Below are 21,848 nucleotides of genomic sequence, written 5' to 3'. Positions count from 1 at the left end.
ATTATACTTCCTAATACCAGGAAAGTTTTTCTAACTGTGGCTACAATTCAAATAAATAAAAATAAATAACAGCAATAAAAAGGCACAAACGAGAGGAATTCAACTTTATTCATTACGGCTGCGGTATCTAAATGTCTCAATCAACCCAATATTGGCCAAAAGATTGAGTCCATCAGCAGCTCTGTCCCTATTGTTCATGTGTAGCAATATCGTGTTACTCCAGTGATCAAGTCCCCAGAATGCTCTCATTTAGCAATTAGTCCACTGTATTTAGCTTTATGCCATTTAAAATATTTAGAGTTTATTTTAAATTTAAAGTCATCTCTGTGTGCTAAAAGCAAACAGTATTGTTTTCCCTTAGGTCTTAGTATCTTGCTGTTTTAAAACCAAATAATTTAATTCTAAATAATCACCTCATTCTTAAAAAATCAGTTCACTATATATAATTAAAATTTTCGTATAGGAAATAACTTGAAGGATATTGTTTCCTTGTCCATAACAGTCTCTGTTCTTGGAACAGTCTCTACCTTGGTAAGGGATTGAGAATCAGCTAACATTTAACTTAAAACATGCTCATTAAATCGTAAAGTTCTATAATCCTTTCTCAGATAGTCAAAATTGTAAGTCTTTCAATATAGAAGAAAAATCACAAATCTGGAGTTTAATTATGGACTTGAAGAGCTGCAGAGCTTTTATAAACTAGTGCTCATGAGAGGTACCAAATGAAACCCAAAAATTGAATTTCACGTTTCACTACAGAACAGGTAGAAGAGCAGCAGATGTAGGTCTGGCTTCTTGTTCTGACTCTCAAATATGCCTCATTCTTGACTATTTGGACCAAAAAATAGTAGGCTGTATACACCTCTTTAAAACTTGGCAGCCTGGCAGTGATTAAGACTCACAGAATGGCTCTGAATTCCCTCTCTATCAATTATTAGCTATGCGACCTTAGTCAAATTAGTTAATTATCCCCCTACCACCCTCCAGCCTCATACTCTTTCTCTGGAAAATAGATATTAATTTCTTCCTAACAAGGTTGTTAAACAATGATTAAAAGACAATTACCATAGTGCCAGTGCTCAACAAATGGCAGCTAATTTAACTGTTATTATTTTATGTTTGTGTTGACCTATCTATATCAGACCATAGAAAATTGACTAAATACCAATCATTATTGGAGAGGTGACAGGAGAAGCCTCAAGGACCATAGTGTAGGAAGGCAGCAGCTCTTGACTTTGTCTGGATTTGTAACAGTGTTTAGAAATTTAGAATATTTTGCTATTGTCAGTCCCATTAAAACTGACCCATTATTATCAAAGCCATATCCATTTAATTTTTCATTCCTTCAGAAGTACCAAACAGAACTAAAAGATGGGAACCACAGAAGATAAAATCAAAATACTTCGTGGATTAAATTCAGAGGTTAGAAATGATGGTGGATTAGAATGTCAGGGAATTTTTTTTTTTTTTTTTGGCAGGGTGGGAAAGGAGACAGGAGGATTTGAGTTGGAACTTGAATAAAGAATAAGCTGTGAAGAATCAGAATGGGAGGGTGTTCTGAGTAATGCATAAGCAGATGTGTTTGGGAGCTCCTAAATAGATTGGGGAGAAGATTCTCATTAGGTTTGTGACTGGTGATAAGGTTAGAAAAAGTAGAAGCAAACTTAAAATCTTCTGCCTATTTAAATTCCAGGTGAATGGGTAAATGTTGTGTAGGGGAGGAGGTGGTTAGAGAAGTTCTTTGAGAAGAATAAAGAAAGCGAGACCAATCAAAATGTAAAAACCTGTGGTAGAAGGCCAATTAGAACTATGGTAGCTGTGAGAAAATTACATAGAAAAAATTTTTTTTAAATGTCGACACTCGTTTCTAATTCACTAGTTGTATACTGAGCAGCAGAAGTAATCAGAGTATAATATGAACTGGTTTCAAGTCTGGGAAGAAACAAGCAATGAAAAAGGTGACCCCATCTGGTTTTAGACTCACTGATTTCAACTGGATCAAGTACCCAAGCAGAAATTGGGAGAGAGGTTAAAGTTGGTGATACAAACTTCCTGAAATCCTACATTTTCTCTATTATTAAATCAGAACCCCCAATTAGGTCCAAGTATACCAGAATTATACCTATAATCTTGCCCATAGGTTTCTATAACATTATTTGAAACTAACCAAATTTTTATTCAAAATCATGGAGAAATGGAGAAATGATCTTAAAATACATTTTTATTGCAAAAACATTCATTCATTCATTCATTCATTCATTCATTTATTTTAGGTGAGGCAACCCTTGGTTGACCTCACAGATTGCAAGGACCTTGTCAGCTTACAATCTCTTACTTTTTCTATTTTTTACGCCTATAGCACCTGGTCTTCCTAGGTGGTCTCCCATTCAAGTACTAACCAGGCCCAACCCTGCTTAGCTTCTGAGATCAGACAGAAAAACAGTCATTTGCATTCAAGTAAAATTAACAAATAATGTGAGTAGTCACCTTCTTGTTACAAATAAAATGGAACAGGAAGACCCTCACAGAAAATGCCAATCCCTAACTGTCTGGATGCCAGTCCCTCTGAAGAAAATGCCAATCTCTAACTGTCTAGATGGATTTTCTGCATCATTTCACATACTTACTTTTCCCAGAAATAGTCACCAAAAAAAAACATTCCCCTGATGCTTATCTTCAAGTTTTACCTGAAGCACATTTTTATAGTCAATTTTCAAATTCCTAAAATCAAATGGCAATACTGATATTACCATAAATGGATACCTTAACCTGAGTACTACAAGTGTTTTGTAAGGGTCAATTTTAGCACATAATTTGCACAAATATCAACTGCCTTAAGCCGTTATTCCTAATAGTTAACCCAAAGTCATATTATCTACATTTAAAAGTATTATTTACAACACCAGAAATGACCTTTTGTATCTAGCTAAGGGGGAGTAACTGATTAGCTCTGAATAAAGACATACTAACTTTAAAATGTCTGGCCCAATCCCCTTCTGAGCCAGGATGTTTTTGGTATCCAAGTACTTGGCCAATTATATAGAGTAAAGGCTCCACATTACCAAAATAATTCACTAATAGAGAACCAAGATACATCTTAATGTAAAATAATATACCACCAAGGATTCTAAACACATTCATTTTTTAAAAATATTATTTAATTTGATGAAGGTTTAAATAAATATTATTTCATCTGAAGGTTGGTTCTTCAGTTCACAGAGAAGTAACCTAACTCATAAGCTGTGTCATTTTATAGAGCTACCAAGACATCAGAGATCTGTGTGACTGTCATATTACAATGCTACTGAATCATGATCCCTATTATTTTCCCATGATATACTTCTGATGTGTTTTGTAATGTGCTTAATATATGAGAAAACTCCATAAGATTTATAAAGGCACCAAAATCTAGTCTACAGATATTGTTCATGTGAACATTTTATAAACTTTGAAAAGATTTTCCAAAAGTGCTCATATGGTTGTCTAAATGCAAAGCCTAATCTTAAATAACTACATGCCTTTCAAGGGGACATGGAAATTGGCCTTTACAAGCATCCTTAGAAACAATAAGGTAAATCTACCAACTGGAACGAATTGATTAAATTCACTAGTTAACAATGCTTTCAAATTGTATAATATCTGGGAACTGAATATTACTCATCCTTTTTTTTAGATTTGCTTTTCTTCAGCCTGGTCGACAGTACCCAAAAATGTCAACTAAGAATATAGAAGTAGAAATGAGGTAGAAAAAAACATATGTACTTTACTTTAGGTTGTCTACCCTGGACTATTTCTTTATTAGAACTCATCTGATAATATGGATGTCAAGGGCTCCTTTAAATGATCTTTTAGAGAAATAAATGATTGTGGGTGGTATTGATGAAGCCTTCTTTACAACAGAGCACCAACTTTGAGCTGTGAAATATGAGAAAGCATTCAACATCACCCAATAAAACATCTCCTGCCTCCTTCCTCACTATTACATAGTTGAAATTATTTTATAAACCAAGTTAATGGAGGGCAGGAAACAAATATTTAAAGCACACCCTATGAAAAGAAAGTTCTACAATGAACTATCACCACATGCAAAAAGAGTTCTGTGTGACAAAGCTATTTCCATGTCCCCAGGGGGTGACCCAGAAAAAAAGAGTGCTTTGACCTGGTTATAACAAACATACTCTCTCTCGGTAACCTATCCTGGTCTTTAACAAATTATCATTCTCAAAGGTTTTCCTTCTATCAAATCTAAATCCTTACTGCTAGAAGTTCAAGTTCATTTCCTTCTTTTCAGAAGCAATTTACTGAAGATGGGTCAAGAAGGAAAAATTAATATCAATATTCAAAAGAAATGACGATAGGAAACTAGGTTTATTATTAGATTTTTAAAATTCTAGTATGAAACTTAAAAAGAGCAAGTTATATTTGGATAAGAAACCTCTATTTCTTACCTAAACAACAACCCAATCTCAATTTAAAACTGAAACAAAGCATTCTATTTGGAGCCTTTGGTGGTGAAAATATTTAGTACTTAGATCTGAGGTACTAAAATGTAATGAAAAGTTGTATTTCTACTATTCTTCTAGAATAGCTCAATTCAGCAATCACCTGCCTGAAAAACTTGCAAGCTGACATTATATAAATTCCAATATAAATTCCAAGCACAAGATCTGCCTATTTATCTGAATCATGAGTCAGGCCCAATTCCCACTGTATTTGGTTTGCCTAAACTTTACTGTGACCTGTCAACGACCTACAAGAGTCCCCTGAGATACAGGAGGCCAAAGCTGCTTCCATTAAAACCTTAAAACCAAAGACTCAAAACTCAAAAGAAACCCACATTTCCAAGGACTTCTCAAAGGTAATGAGAATGGCTTGAAGATGTTATTTTTTCTTCCAACATCTCTTTAAACCTCCTTTCATGTAATTCTATTGCTCATTTTAAACCCTGTTTCTTATTTTTCTCCATTTCTGGTCTATCCTACCCTATACCATAGCAATATTTTTTGATTCCTGATCTCTCCCTACCTCTTTGCTCTTTAGACAGCAGGCTTCCAGTCAGTTTCAATGACAGATTCTTAATAGGACATAGGCTGTGGAGTGGCAAAAATGCAGAGCAATATTGCAAGAACATACTGTATATTCCTTAAGGTTTTGTGGATTATGCTTATCTTAAGCTAAGCAAATCGGAACCCCACAGAGTAAAGACTGGTAAAGATGTGCAAAAGCACCATCGGAAAATCATCATCTCCAGTACAGCTTGGTCGCTTTAGGGACACAGATAGCTTCTTGCACATAACACATTCGTGTGTAACAGTTTCAGTACTTTCACAGAAATTATATCATGTGAACAAAGGATAAAATGATATATCTATGGATAGAATTCATCTTCAAATGGAACCATCTCTACATTCTTTTGCTAGAAGTAAAAAAACATTTACAAAAGAACTACAACATTTGAAAGATGCTCATGTATGCACCAAATAGGAGGACAAAATATTCAAGCCATATTTGAAAATTAATCTAAATTTACTGCAAAAACACACTCATCAATTTCTTAAGATTTAAAAAATATAAACTTATCAGTCTTAAAGCAGAAGGGCCTTAGAGCTGACCAGTATTATGAAAGTCGCTGTGAAAAAGAAATACTCCAGTACATAAACAAATAACTCGTGAAGTCTTTACACACAAAGGTATTACACACTGCCTGCAAGAAATACTTAATTTTATTGGTACGACTCTCTCTGAAAATAAATATGGGTATTTGTATACATCACTGGCTTTATCCTATAATGCTGTGTTTTAGAAATAAAGCCTTGATTCTCAAATTTTCATAATTTTAGTAGTAGTAGGAGTCTTAAAAATCATTTTGTTAGGTTTGACGGTGTGCCAACGTAGGGTATGGGAGGGGACTCGGTAATCAACCACAGAGACAGTGAGCTTTTACCGACGTACAGGAGTCGATGCTGAGCCTGGTGCACGGCTGCAGAGTGCAACTGTGTGTTTTCCCCATGGGCTGTAACTGATTATCGACTCCCCCCATTAGCATGTAGGGTGCATATCGAAGGTTCAAAGAGAAGGCTGAGGGACTCCTATCCCAAGGCCAGTGCTGAAAGACAGCCTATCACTTTGTGTAATCGCAGTCCATGTGTGACAAACCTGACCTACATTTCTCCCTTTCTTTCTCACAAGAGCTAGTCACTGTTTTAAGAAGCTATTTTTTAAAATGCATAAAAGAAATGACTTTTAAAACTGCTTGGGAAATGTTCATTCCTAAAATACCATGTATAGCCAGCCATCTTATAAGGAATAGTTTATTCAAGAGATAACCATGAAGCCTAGCCTAAAACAGGCACAGAGACAGCAGAGTGCTTTATGATGTTATGCTATATAGTATCTTCTTTCAGACTGTCATTTATACAGTATAAAGTCTTAAAAGTACTACAATTAAAAATTTTAATCAGCACATAATTACATTGTAAAGTTTTTAAACGTATAAAACATGTTAATTAGGAATGTGATGAAATATTTTTCTTTAGTTAATAAAAAAATCACTTCCACCGCTTCACAAGAAGCCACATCCTAGTAGTTTTGTGAATTTCTCAATGGATACACAACAATCACTACTAAGAATAGAGCATAATTAAAAACAACGATCTGGGGCAGGGGGAGTAAAAAAGGCAATAATAAGTTTGTACAAATGCTGGAAAATGCTCCCCGGGAATGGCTGTGGACTGTGCTTCAGAGAGGTGCCAATGTTGAGTACCTACCATGCCGCTGCAGGTCATACTCTTTTTTTGTCTCTTCATTCCCTAGAATTTTCCATGCCTGATCAATTTCGATGAACTTTCGTATACATTCCTCCACTGTTCCTGCTGGCACATCTGCACTTTGTTTATCTGGATGATACTGCCAATCAAAAATAAGGGGGTGGTGAACAGAGAGGGTTAAGTGGGTTAGGTTAAAAAAGAAATTGTAAATCTGAGCTTTAGTTAAGAGAGAAGGTAATGAGAAGATGAAGCTAAGATGCCAACGCAATGAGACAACAGTGTTGGGCACAGGAGACAACTGCCAGGGTAATTAGACCACTGGAGTAGCTATAAATCCACCAGTGACATGATCTGTCACAACGTGCAAAGACAGCATTTTCTGGATAATTTGCTGATGGAATCACTGGTCTCATGGACAATTTACCTAGAGAGGATGACTAACACAAACAGAAATAGGTACATGCAGACGAGTGGGACATGACAAAGGAAGAACACAAACTATTCCAAGAATAAAGCTTTCCTTATACAATGCGCTCAAATGTAGATGTCACGAATGGACTACTAGTTTTTTCTTATAAAATTAAATTACGCAATCATACTTTAAAATAAAACACCTTTCGTCTTCTGGCTCAGCCCTGAAGATTTTAAAGTTATAAATCCACAGATATAAATTGTTATTGAAAAATGGTTATTCTAGGGCAAATTTGTAAAAAAAACTTTAAAGAACTCAATGAAACATTAGAATATGAATTAATTCATTAGTAAATTTTCCTACATGTGCTTTCTAAGTCTAAGAAATTGTTAAGAATGTTTCCAATATGCAGTAATTTCTTCATACTATTTGGTCGAAACCAGAAAGTTTTATGCCAATTCATCAATTCTCAAGTGACAATGTGAACGTGCCTTATTGGATACCTCACTTACATTATCCCCTTCTTCTTTTTCTTCTGTTTTCCTTTCTCTTTTCATCTATCAGTTCTTTTGAAAGAATCAGTATGCCATTGCTTATCAGCAGTCTCTCAAGAAACAAGTGAGATTATCTAAATTTAGAGACATTTCACTTAAATAATCTTGGGTAATATTCGCAGATATTCAGATATGTAATTCTTCACTCTCAAGTAAATAAGGAACCACTTGATAGTATTCATCAAGAATTTTGAATGAGCAATCACTCAATGTTTTATCAAATATATTACAGAACAAATTTTAATTTTAAAAGTTATCTTAGAAATTTCTTTTGAACTAGTAGAATAGTTTTTTCCATTTAGTTCTTACTCTATAAGTTTTTATAATAAAACAGGCAAATTAACATACATTTCATGACACTGATGTGGTTAGTTCACATACTCATCAATTAATGACACAATCATTTAAATTCTTTCGACTGCTTTGCAGACATTGAAAAAGCACAAAAAACTTACAAGCATCATGTCATTTATTATCCAAGTTGCCAAGGCCAAAATCACTCTGTGAGTTGTGGCAAGTAACATGAAATCAAATGATTTCAATTCTCAATCTAGAATTTAGAAAGTATGTAAGTTTTTAATCATAATGTTGACTATTGGCTTTGATGGTGAATTTGTTTTCATGCTGAACTTCACACTGCTGATGATCCTCACTAGCAGATCAAAAGCAATTGTGATATTTGGTTGCACAGAACTAATGAATATCATGCATGCTGAGAGAAAGATTATAGGGCAAACAGAGAATCAGACTTCCATTTTCCCTTTGGCAAATTATTTCTCTTTCTATGCCAAATCTATCAGTTATCAATATTTAAATATTTTAAGCTAATTAATATAATGGTTGAAGAAAAGGAAACTAAGGCTTTATTATTTAATCTTTTCTCAGCCACAATTTATCAAATGATGCTTATAAAGGTTATTCCCATGCTGAGGGTTAGGCAGTCCCTAAAGCTGGGATGTTTAAGCAACACGCCAAAGCCTGAATAGAGTTGGTTACATTAAAGATTTCTAGCTGACCCTTTCCACTAACACTATGTGAAGATGATTTGTGTAACAAGCTTGCTTTGATTCAGTGTTATTATATAAGCATGCTCAAATATTCCACCAGTATACATTGAAGATACACTTGCTCATGAAAACTCAATCTCGATGTAATAAGCATTGAGTAAGGGCCCAGAGAAATCATTCTAAACTAACAGCTATATAGAAAGAGTGCAGACTAAAAAGTCAGATAATTACTAATACGCCACTATAGAAGGTCTACTTGGTACAATGAACAGAACAGATTGGGCTTGATCATGTACCAATTTGACCAAGAAAGTTCACAAAACCAAGAATTAGTTCCTGGCTGCCCCAACCTAAAAGCTATCATTAAATTTTATTGAGTTATATATCATTTCTATGAGAGTCGAAGCACAATTCAATCTCTTTCACTAATTTGGTATTTCCTTGACTACTGTTTTAATTAAGTAACTCAACATGTGAGGCTGTTAGGTCTATTCTGTTGTACTACTAGAATGCAATACATTTTATTCTATGATATAGGGTACAATTTAAAAATGGTAATTGTAGCAAAAAAAATAAGTATGTCTTTGGGGCACTAAAATCCTTAGTCCAATTTGTTTTGATGGCAAGTTCCTGAACAAAATGAAGTTCTAAAAAAATAATACAGTCTGTGATAGGCTGATAATGGCCCCCAGAGATATCAGGTTCTAATTTCTAGTATCTGTAAATGCTACCTTATTTGGAAAAAAGGTCTTTGCTGATATGATCAGGTTAAAAATCTTGAAATAGAAAAATTATCCAGGTGAGAAATACAAAGTATACTTATAAGACTCAGAGAGAAATTTGGCACACAGAGAAGGTGACGCTAAGACCATGCAGAGAAAGAGAGACACATCTTAAATACTGGCCTTAAAGATTAGAGCGATCAGGCCACAAGCCAAGAAATGCTGGTGGCCACCAGAAGCTAGAAGAGACAAGGAATGGGATCTCCCCCTAGAACCTCTAGAGAAGTGTGTGGCCCAGCCAACACCTTGATTTCAGCCTAGTTAAACTGATTTTGGACTTCTAGCATTTAGAATTGTAAAAGAATAAATTTCTGTTGTTTCAAGCCACTAAGTTTGTGGTAATAATACCTAAAGAAGCCTTATCATTTAAAACTGGAATACAACAGACAACTAAAACTTTTTATGATGTTTCAATTACAAGGCCCACTAATGAAACGGTATTAAGTACATTGTTAACTTCAAAATCTGCAATGATTCTTTATTGCCCATATGAAAACAAGTCCCTAATTCTAGGTTTCGAGATTTGCTAGTCTCAAAGTGAATGTTAATTTCTTTCTTTCTATTTCTATATCTGAGCTGTCCCTTGCGAGGCAGGCTCAAGCATTCACTATTATTCTAAGAAACCAAAATCATTTTCCTATTGTTGTCAAGGCTTATTCTTTGCCCTTTTCTTTGATCCTCATTAGCCAAACCTTCTCACTATTGAGAGCCCAAAGCTATTACTACTTCATTCATTCACTGATCAAATGAAAAGACATGAAATCTCAAGCATCCTATGTTCCAGGAACAGCCATAAAAAGATAGCATAGACTTCCCTATATTAGAAAAATGCTGGCAAAATCATACAAATAACAGAGAGTTCTGAGAAAAACACCATTCAAACAGTAAATACTGATACTCTTAAGGAATAAGTATGTACTAAAATCAATGCTGCAAAGTTCATTTTAACTGACTTCTATTTGCTTTCAGTACTAAATTATAATGCATTTTGCTAGAACTGAAGAACTTAGTTACCTGGAAGCAAAGAACTCAAAATGAAGAAATCAGCAAATCTTGCAACAAACAACTGGAAAATGAAAGTTTAAGAAATTACCAGTGACGATAGCATCGAGGGAAAAAAATGGAAATATTTTGAAATAAACTAAATAGATGATGTATAAGACTTTTACACTGAAAACTACAAAACACCACTAAGAGAAATCAAAGAAGACTTAAACAAATGGAAAGAAATATGTTCATGGATAGGAAGATCATGTCAGTTTTCCCTAAACTGATACATAAGTATAACGCTATCCATATCAAAATTCCAGTCAACTACTTTGAAGCAGACAAAATGATTATAATATTTATATAAATCTAGAACAGGTAAAAGAATCTTGAAAAAGAACAAAGTTAAAAAACTATTACCTATTTCAATACTTATTAAAGCTATGGTAATGCAGACTGTATTACTGGTATAAAATTATACAAATAGATCACTGGAACTAAATAGTCTAGAAATAGATCATCCATATACAGTCAGTGCACTTTCAAAAAAGGTATCAAGGCAATTCAATATGGAAAGGATAGTCTATAACAAATGGCGTTGAAATAACTGGATGTCCATGTGGAAAAAAATTTGACCTCAGTTCCTATCTCAGTGCACATATAGTTCTGGTCAACGATGGCCTGCATTGTACAGTGGTGGTATGCCATACAGCTGAGGTGTGCAGTAGGCTGTACCATTTAGGTCTGTGTTAGTACACTCTGTGACATTCATACAACAATAAAATCATCTAACGATGCATTTCTCAGAACATATTCCTGTTATTAAGCAGTGCATGACAGTATAAGAATTAATTTAAGATAAATCATAGACATAAATGTAAAACTAAGAACCATAAAGCTTCTAGAAGGAAAAGCAGAGAATGTTTTTGCCCCTTAGGGTGGGCATAGATTGCTTTGACAGAACAAAAAACACAAACTATAATGACACGAAATTGATAAACTAAACATCAAATTTTAAAACTTTCTCTTCATCAATGATACCATTAAGAAAATAGACAAGGCACAAACTGGGGAAAAAATACTGGCCAAATGTATATCTAAAAAGGACATATCCAGAATATACAAAAAGAATCCTATAAACTGGTGATAAGAAGACAATTAATAATCAGGGAAAAAAACTTGGAACCGGCACTTTTCAAAAGATAGATGAATAGACAATGTGCACATAAATATGTGCTCAAATTTTTTCTTAATTATCAGGAAAATGTACATTAAAATCATAAGACACTTATAAATACCTAAAAGAATGACTAAGATAAAGACAACATCAAATGTTGCCAATGATATGGAATAACTGGAACTGTTATAAGTTGCCGGTAGGAAACTATATGGCAATTTTTTATAGAGATACATATATATTTGTGGTCAAGCAATTCCACTTCTGGATATTTACTTAAGAGAAAAAAAACTTATGCCCACAAAAAGACCTATAAAACAATGTACTCACAGTCTTATTCTTATAACAGCCAAAACTGGAACCATAAATGTCTATCAACAGGAGCATGGATAAACTAGTATATCCATGTAAGGGACTACTATTCAACAATAAAAAATAAAAAACTAAGATACATTCAATAGCAGATGAATACCTAAAATATTATGAGCAAAAGAAGAAAAGGGTACTTACTATGTGATTACATTGAAATGAAATCCAAATTCAGGCAAAACTAATCTATAGTGAAAGAAAGAAGTTGGTTTCCAGGTGAGAAGAGGAGGTAGAAATTAATTGGAAAAGGCGCAAGGGAATTTTCTGAAGAAATGACAATGTTCTGTATCTTATTTGGGGTGGTGGTTATACATATCAAATCTCACCAATAAAGCACTTAAAATCTGCACTTTTCATTGTATGTTGACCATATCTCAATAAAAAAAATCTTCAGACACATCAAAAAAATTTTAAAGTAATTTAGCAAAATTTCCTAAGCCATAAAGGAAAAATGAGAACTTTCTCCCAACATTAATAGAGAGAAAAGAACAATAAAAACAGAATATTAATGAAAAGACTAATATGAATTTAGCAAAATGCTATTTTACTATTCTCAAGTGATTTGGCACTCAATTTTATGATCTATTTAACTTCTTCATATTTGGGAGAAAAATTTCAATTATATAGACCTATGTTCTTTCAATCCCCATGACGTTTACTGATAAGAAAAATGAACACAAAAGATTAAGAAATTGTCTTGAATCAAAAAATATAGGATCACTCATGATACTACAAAAAATATAGAAAATGATGTAATATTTTATCAAGATTGATATATGTTATCTATGTCCAACTGACTAATTAATAACTAATGCTTTATGATTAGCTGAGATTTTATGGCAATGGGTTGTCCAATTATTTAATTTTGATTTTAGACTTTCTCCATGTAATAAATCCAAGTGATTTCTGAATTACTAATTCTGGAGTGACTGTGCAACTTAAAATGTGGTCCTCAGATCTGTAGCATCAGCATTATCTGAGAGTTTGTCAGAAGATGACCCCATCACAACCTACAGAGGGGAACCCAAGAATCTGTGTTTGACCAAATTCTCCAGGCAATTATTATGCACGCTAAAGTCTAAGAAACACATTGTTAGCCCCCTACTGTTTAAAACATGGAGTTAGTAGAAAATCAAAAAATTAGTGCTTCACAGAAATTTCCCTTTGACAGATGCATTCCTCCATGTATCCCTTCCAAAAACAGAAAAAAAAATAGCGAACTCACACTCTTCAATTTTTAACCTATAACACCACAATGAAAATTATATCGTGTTCCAAGTCAGAAACTTTTTGATATTTGATACCTTTTGTTCACTAATCATAAATGCCAACCTCATTATTTCATTGTTTACACAAATGCCAACTTAATTCAGTAATGAAGAAGCTGATGAAATCAGAACAATATGCCAGTGGAATTTTAACCTGTTGATTTTTTTAAAGTGGGGATGGGTATCATTTGTATCAGGCTTCAGCTACCAAACACTACAACGGTTTCCAGCAATAGGTTTAACACAGAGACTACCTACCAGGAGGGAAACAAAACTTGAAGTGTGTGTAAGTTGTGAAAACAGCATAATATAATACACTGTAAAAATTCTAGTAATTTCTAAAAGTTTTTAGTGAAAATTTATATATTCATTAGTTCTAAATGACCCTGTCTATTGGCTAAGCAACGTATAAAGTGGAAATGGTATTTCTTTAAAGTAAATGCATATTATGGTAAATTGCCTACTTCACAACAAGGTGGTATTTCAGATCACCTAAATGGAGGTTCACCCACTCTAATGCCTTTCTTACACTCCTTTTTAAAAGAAAATATTGCTTTATTTACTAGTAGCTTGCTACTCGAATTGAATAAAAAGTTAGGAAAGTCATACATTAATCTTTTACTACACATCTGTTTATGTTGTTTTGATTTATAAAATGTTGGCTGCAAATAGGAAATAACATCAATTATGAAAAGGGCTCTGCACATGTTCGGTTAAACAAAAATTCCCAAATCGTCATGCTGATATTATTTTATCTACCAATGTGGCCCCTGAGGTTATAGCATTTGGTTTCTCTCTATGTATTAATAAATGAGTTTTAGTACCATTAATAGGATGCTAGCTCTCTATCTCTAGCTTGAAACTTTTTTGAATTCTAGAATCAAATTTCAAAATACCTTCTAAAAGTTATCTTATCAGCACAAGTTCAAAATATCCAAAACCCAATTTATCATCCAGACTCTGTTGAATCCTTGTCTGTTTAAAGTATCACCATGTTCAAGAAGTGCTGAATGAATGAATGAATGAATGAGAGAATAATAAATGTATTTTCTAAAAATCCAGGTTACAGTATCAGGTAGGGTAATTTCCCTTTCCCTAATACCATTAAGCACCAAATTCTGTAGATTCTACCTACATAATATCCTTTCTATTAGGCCAAACCTAGTTCAAACCAACAGTAAGCTGGTAGCTCTTACCTAGTCTCCAGCATTCATCTTCTAACAGCAGCCCAGTCCATCCACCTGCTTCCAGATTCACTTGCTTTAACTTACGACCTGACCAAATTATTCTCCAGCTCAAAATTTTAAGTGGCAACCTACTGCATAATAATTTGCAGTCATATTCCAAAAGAAGGAGGTAAAAGAGTAGAAGAAAAAGGAAGAGAGGAGGAGGAAGAGGGGGGAAAGGAGGTTGGTAGGAGACTGAAAAAGGGGACGTGGGGATGATGGAGAAAGGGGAAACTGCAGGAGAAATAAGAAGAGGAAGAGTAAGGAAAAAAACTGAGGGAAGAGACAGAAAAGCACTGAAGGCAAACAAAGCCATGCAATATTTACGGTAGGTACGGATCCTTTTCAAATAAAGAATTAAGAAGTGGATTGTAGGAACTGGATTTACAGAAATGAAGACATGTAAGAAGTAGAATAATATGAGTAATCTAATCCATGACAAAACCTCTTCAAAACCAAGAACTACCTCTGTAATGTACTTTGGACTATGAGATTTGCTAACACTAAAATATAATCTTGCAGCAATTCCTTTTGCTAGTCACATCCTTTTCTTTGTTGACTACAAGCAAGTGTAATACAACCTCTGCTTCTTTGTACATAAAATATGAAAAAAAAAAATAAACCTAAAGTAATCAATCGGTTACCTTATAGCCAATTTAAGTGTAAAGCTAGACCCATCTCCCCCCAAATCATATGAAACAAGTCTTCCATGACATACTTGACATGAGTTATACAGAGAACTCCAATATTTACACTTTGCCTCCAACATCCTCCAATGAAAATTAGTAGCAGTGCACTGGCTAACTTCTCCTACCTTCTGGCTTCAGGGAAGACTCGGTTTTTGTATAATGAAACTTAGGAAGCTGATGCCAAACTAAAGTTATCCCTGCTAAACAAAGGTGGTGATGTCCATCTACAAATCCCACAGGACTGCTCTCCTGCAGCAATTCTGAGCTCTGCTCTGTAGTCATCAAGACCATCAGGTACTAATTAGGTAGTGTGTTCTGTCAACGCTTTCATGCTCATTTTCTATTACTTGATCATTCTGCCACATTAATGATACTAGTACATTACCTTTGAATTCCCTCAAGTGCTTTATCCCTGAGATAAAAAAAAAAAAGAAATGAGAAAGAGAATTACTTTACCCTTTTCATATTTGAATTAACACTAATACTGTTTCCTCTAAAGTTTCTTTTATTTGCAGAAATCTCCCCGTGTACGTAAAACGTACACATTTCCTTAAGTAACTTCTACTGAATTAACTTTAAAAAAGCTATAGAAAACAACAATGGGAATGGAATGCATACTGAAAGCATTGGCATTTTCATATATAAGTGTTCAAAAATTAATGGTGGGATTATATATATATAAGGCTGGAGAGGTGGTGGCAATTTTTCTTAATTCTAACTACTTGATGATGAAGGAAATTCACCTAAAATGGAACTCAATAAAACAAGAGAAGTAACCTTAATAGTGACAGAAACTGAGTAAGAAAAATAAAAGCATTTAATAACTGTAGCTAAAGTCAATGAACTTAGTATACTATTTTTGAAGTAAAGGCCTAAGTAAGCTTCTTAGGATGCTGAGGAAACACATATCCTCTGAGATAATTTTTGGTTTTCCTTATTGCAAATCACTGTTATTATGAAGCAGCCATTAAACAGTTGGTGAGGAAGTGCTGTTAAGATGGTGCAGTAGTAATTCTCTAATGAATATGAACACAGTTTAGGTAAGCAACAGAGAGATACACTGGCTGATACTGCTGTGTTTTGTTGTTGTTTTGTTTTGTTTCGTTTCTGTAAGATGCCTAGTAGCTTAAAACAACATTGTGTGACAAAAAGTTAGGCATAAAAGTACTACAACTGTATCCTTTACACTTTGACATTACATTAAGATTATGAAAGCTGAAAAAAAGAAAACCCAATTACAAAGGTAAAGTCAAGTACAACACACTACTGCCACCTAATGCTTAGGAAAATATTGCCTGCAGTGGCATTCCCATTTTATGCGACAGTTAACACCCGAAACATGATTTCTAAAATATGTTTGACTATTTTTAAGGTTTTCTGAATCATATAGAGAAAATGCAATACATGTGCAAGACTGGTAGCCCAAAAGTGTGCTTATCTCTTAAAAAAAAAAGGCTTATTAACAACCTAACTACAAGTCAGATATTGTGCTAGCCAATGAGTATCCACTGATAAATAAAACAGGATCCCTGCTCTTAAAGGACTCACAGGCAGGCACAGAAAAATTAATTATAATACAATGGGAAGGATAAGGTGCTCAGAAAAGATGACAACCTGAAAAAGTTGTTAACTGAGAACAATTTAGGGAAGATTTCTTAACAAAGGTGATTTTTGACTGGGTTTTGAAGGATGAATAAGAGTCAGCCTGTAGGAACTGTAGAAGGGTGAGAGGGCAAAAGCATTCCAAGTAGACAGAAATGGCAAATATGAGACAGGAAAGTACTAAAACAGATATTAGAGTTTTGAACAGCAGAATTGTAAGCTATACTAGGTTAAATAATCAAAAGAACAGTCGGGTGGTAAAAGTAATGAGAGATGAAGTTAAAAAGCTAGACTGGGTTTAGACAGTAAAGGAACTTTTTAGTATGCTAAGAAACATGAACTATACTCTACTTTTCCACATTACTTGAATGCTAGGGACATAAACATATTTTTGTTTCAAAGACAAAAAAAAGAAATCTAACCCAATGATAGGATGGTATTGGTAGGGAGGACAGGTAGGGAGGCCGGCAGTAAGGAAACTATTACACTACTGCAGCACTCCTGAGGAACTATGTTAACGACGCAGATGACTGAGGGCAGCAGGAGTCAGACAAGGGGAAAGGTGGGAAGCTGGGGACATGAATTTGGAAGTCACCTGTGAAGCAGATAAAACTACAGGAATATACAGAGTGCAGTCCTTCTCAACGCTTTTGAGTTATAAACTCCAAGATTATGATAAAAAGTCTGTTAATCTCTCTGCATAAAATTGAAAGATTAATAGTCCTCCAACAGCACCAGGGCCCCAGATTAAGAGTCTCTGATTTGGAAACAAGTGAAGAAAAATAAAGCCAAAGCTCTGAAGGACAGTAACATTTCTATTAGATAGAAGGAAAGATGCTAGAAAGAAAAATAGGGCAGTGAGCAACGAGATAATTAGGAAAACAGGCACCACAGAAGCCCAGGGAGGAAAGAGTTTCAAGGTAGATGGAAGATCTGTGACAACAGTAAATGTCACAGTAGTGCCACTGAATGTGGCAAGCTGGGGGCACTGGACACTTTAGTAGGCACCATTTAGAAGAATACCAGTGGTGAAAAAGAATAGGTTGAGAAGCAAATGGATGGTGGTCAAGCAACGTTTGGCAAGGAAGGAGAGAGGAGTGACTGCCATAACAACCAAGGCCAAAGGAGAATGTTTTTAAAAGACCTTTTACTGCATGGGGTGGGGTTCGGGGCTGGGGTAGTGGAGGGGAGTGGTAAGCTAATGGAAGGGGAGAATTCAAGGTAGAGAGAAGAGAACTGGAGCAGCACTGAACTTAAACTACGAGAATTTCAGTTTTATTCTGGCTTGGTTATTACTAGGTGACCCTAGAAAAGTTATTCAACTGTACAAAATTTCCTTACCTGAAAAATAGAAGGAATGCTTGCTAAACCAAGCTACGTATGAAAATAAGGACCTTTGCCCATCATATTACCATTATCCGCAGCACCTAGCACAAAGATGGCACATAGAAGGCAATACATACTTAGTTAATGAATAAATTATGTTTATATAGCTTGGTGTTTTGTAAAAATCAAATGACATAATGTGGGTATGCATGTTTCGATTCAATTAAAAATTTTAAATGGGATATGGCAGGAGAGGCGAGTCATAGCAAGCCCTCTAATATAAACATAGTATAAATAAAATGGATCCTCACAATTCACAGATTCTATATCTGCAAATTCTCTTACTTACAAAAATTTATTTGTAATCTTCCAATCAACATTTGTGATGCTTTTGCAATCACTGAGACATGCACAGGTTGGTGAAAAACTTAAGGCACTCTACATGGATGTTACCAGCTGAGGTCAAAGAAGCCTTCATGTTTTCAGCTCTCATAACATACGTAAATAAGTGTCTTTTCCACAGTCTACTTACATTTTTCTCATTTTGATGCTTTTTATTGTAATTTTTCTATTTAAAATGGCCCCCAAGCATAGTGCATTAGGTGTTGTATAGTGTTTCAAAGCAAAAGAGGTCCTTAATGTGCCTTATGGGGGAAAACACATGTTTAAAATAAGCTGCTTCTTTCAGGCATGAGTTATATATTGCTGTTGGCCCTGAGTTCATTGTTAATGAATCAACAATATATATTTGTCTTTAAACAGAAACACACATAAAACAAGGTTATGTACTGATTGCTTAATGAAAATGTTGTGACCAGAGGCTCACAGGAACCTAACCCTGTATTTCTCCTAGGAGCAATGGTTCAGGATTTGCTAATTCAGTGTTTGTGGCAACTTTATAGAACATAACTACAACAACTAAGAAAAACTGGCTGTATAATAATATAAATATATACGTAACAATTAATTTACACCTGTCCCCTTTACAGAGCTCTCTCTGCCCCTTCTCCTGCCATACCCCACAATCTGCCCATGAGGACTGTATGTCCCTCTTCCAGTCATGCCCTACTCCTTCTTTTAGGAGCAAAAACCAAGGAAGTCTGCATGAACAGCCTCAGGTCAGCAGAAGCTTAGACTACAGCTAGGTCTCCAGTTGGGGTAGACAAGAAGGGAAGCAGGGCAGGTGGTAGCTCCTTCTGTTCTGCTGCATTCTGGCATAAAAATCTAAGAAGTCGAAATCTGATCTTGGATTTTCAGATCAACATGAAGCTATATTTGTCATGAAAGTATATTTTTTAAGTAAATATTAAGTATGTTCTGTTAATGTTAGCTTGATTTATACCTATTAAGTATTTAAGCACCTGGTACAGACCACCCCTCCATTTGTAATCTTTCTCAGGGCCTAAAAAATATTAGGCATGGGCCTTATAATATTACATTATAACTATTACCTTTTCACGACCTTATCGAAAGAGGGAGGAAAAATAAAATCAAGAAACCTCCCCAGATTTTAAGTGACATTAGTGGTAGTTTATTTCACTTGGAAAAGGAACAACTCTTTCAATGATAATTTAATTTATCAGATTTACCTGACTCTGCTCCAGGGGAATCTAAACCATGAGTGATTTAACTTTTACATTTCTAACATCTCTATACATCTCAACACAAGACAAACCAGCAGTTATCTTCTAATGTATAACTTATTACAGATGCACATGGGAACATTCTTCTAGTATGTGCATAAGATGGCATTCAAGAACATTCAGAGACAGCTAGATAGTCCTAAGAGTTTGAGGGAGTTCTAGGTGAAAAAAGGTCACTATAAGAACAAATTTAAAAAACTGCTTAATCTGAGATCATGATTCAAACAAAACATGATTAAATAACCAGCTTTTTCCGTCTTTCTTATCATGTAATAATAAACTGCTTCAGTTGAGTACTTTCCCACCTGAAGCTCATTTTAACACTGACTTTCTAGAAGATTAATACCAAGACTGTAGAATAATGTCACATTATTTTAAAATAATTTTTAAATTACAAAATGGTATGCTGTGATTTTGTCACCGTGATTATGAAGTAGTCAGGTTCTAACTAAAAGATGCATTAAAATGGGCAACTGAGACTTTTTAAAAAGCTTTTTTGTCTTATAATTTTAATGACTATGAATTCCTCTATCCTAAGAACAGTCTTCTTTAGTAAACTGAAAACTATATGCTTATATTCCCTATATTGTTTTCTAGATACTGTCCTTTAACTGATACATTTATTTTTTATGGTCTCAATATTCTCTTCTGTAAGACTATTTAAAGTTCTCAAAAATATGTCTTTACTGAAAACCTAAAAAGATTCTACACTCTTGGCTGAATTATTGAAAATGAAATATAACAGCTGGACAGCCTTGGACAGGTGTAGACAAAACATGGGCTCAAAGATTGCCACAGATCAAATCACTTCACATGCTGTGGTTCTATTCTGTCATCAGTTCACATGGGTCAAGGACTATCTAACATCATCATTGAACCCGTAAGGAATAACATAAAACAGGACAGTACTGCAACCCACACAAAGAGGCCAAAATAACAGAAGCCAACTCCCTTCTTAACCTTTCTATTCTATTTCAGCAAAATCCAGTGCAATTCAACCAATGCATGTAGTGAAAGTGTATTATATAAAGTACACAAGTTGGTACACAAGTTGCTGCTACCAAGGACAGAAAAATAACTGAGACAGGATCCCTGCCTTCAAAGACTTTACTTCTAGCTGAGTGGAATCCACTGGCCTAAGTAATTACAGTAAAGACAGGATGTGGGCAGTGGGATAACAGAGTTACAATACATCAATGGAACACCTAAAGAGAGACTTTTTTTTTTTGACTAGCTATAAGGGGACATGGACTTCTTCCCAGTGAATTGTGAAAGAGTGGAAAAAATAAGAGAAGGATTTCTTGCTTCCAATGGTGGTGGGGCTAGGTTATCCAAACCAACCTCCCCATTGTAAACAACTAAAAAACTTGCATAAAATATTTTTTAAAAACTCTTGAAAGCATTAAAGAGTTGACAAGACAGTAAAGAATTCCAGGCCAAAACTGAAGAGAAAACTGTTAGTCAAGGACAAAAATGGAAAGTGCTTTTGCTCCAAGGGTATCTCACCTACTCTGCAAAGTATCCTGGAAATGAACTTTCACTTTGACAATCCATTTGGCTTATGGCAGTTATACACATTAGGGGAGAATTGACTAAAGGAAGAAAAAACAGGTTATTGGGATAGAAAACATGAAATTGAGTCTAACACTTAGTTGTGCAGAGACCTTAGGATGATAGCTAAGTCCGAGGTGGGCAGGATATGCTTCCACACTTACTGGCTTACGATACAGCAACCCACGTATTTCTCTTTCACAAACGACAAGCGAAATATGTTGTGTAATCTAGCTCTCCCATTCCTGCAATCTAGTACAGCATTAATTTCCCAACACTAATATCCCTAAATGAACACTTACAGAGGAAGATGAGTTTCACAGATGTTAAGGTCCAGAGACAATGTGAAAATGCCATTTAATCAAAACTACTCTTGAAAATCATTAAATTTTTCATTAAGTATAGTATCTGAAGTTTCATGAATGCAACTCTATACAGCAATATATATATATAAATGTATAATATATAACAACAATGAACCTGATAAG

General features: G+C 34.6%; 1 protein-coding gene across 1 annotated transcript in view; it reads right to left on the bottom strand.

Moving 5' to 3' along the window:
* The window catches only part of DNAJC24 (DnaJ heat shock protein family (Hsp40) member C24), a 45,347-nt gene that overhangs the window by 7,960 nt on the left and 15,539 nt on the right, over nt 1-21,848 (bottom strand). Inside the window, exon 2 of the mRNA XM_039866381.1 lies at nt 6,768-6,906. Within this exon, the coding sequence (XP_039722315.1) occupies nt 6,768-6,906 (139 nt within the window). The remainder of the gene's footprint in view (nt 1-6,767; nt 6,907-21,848) is intronic.

Source organism: Pteropus medius, unplaced genomic scaffold, assembly GCF_902729225.1.
Source record: "Pteropus medius unplaced genomic scaffold, Ma_sr-lr_union100, whole genome shotgun sequence".
Lineage (NCBI taxonomy): Eukaryota > Metazoa > Chordata > Mammalia > Chiroptera > Pteropodidae > Pteropus > Pteropus medius.
Note: the sequence above shows the minus strand (reverse complement) of the source record. Positions and strands in the feature narration are given on the sequence as shown.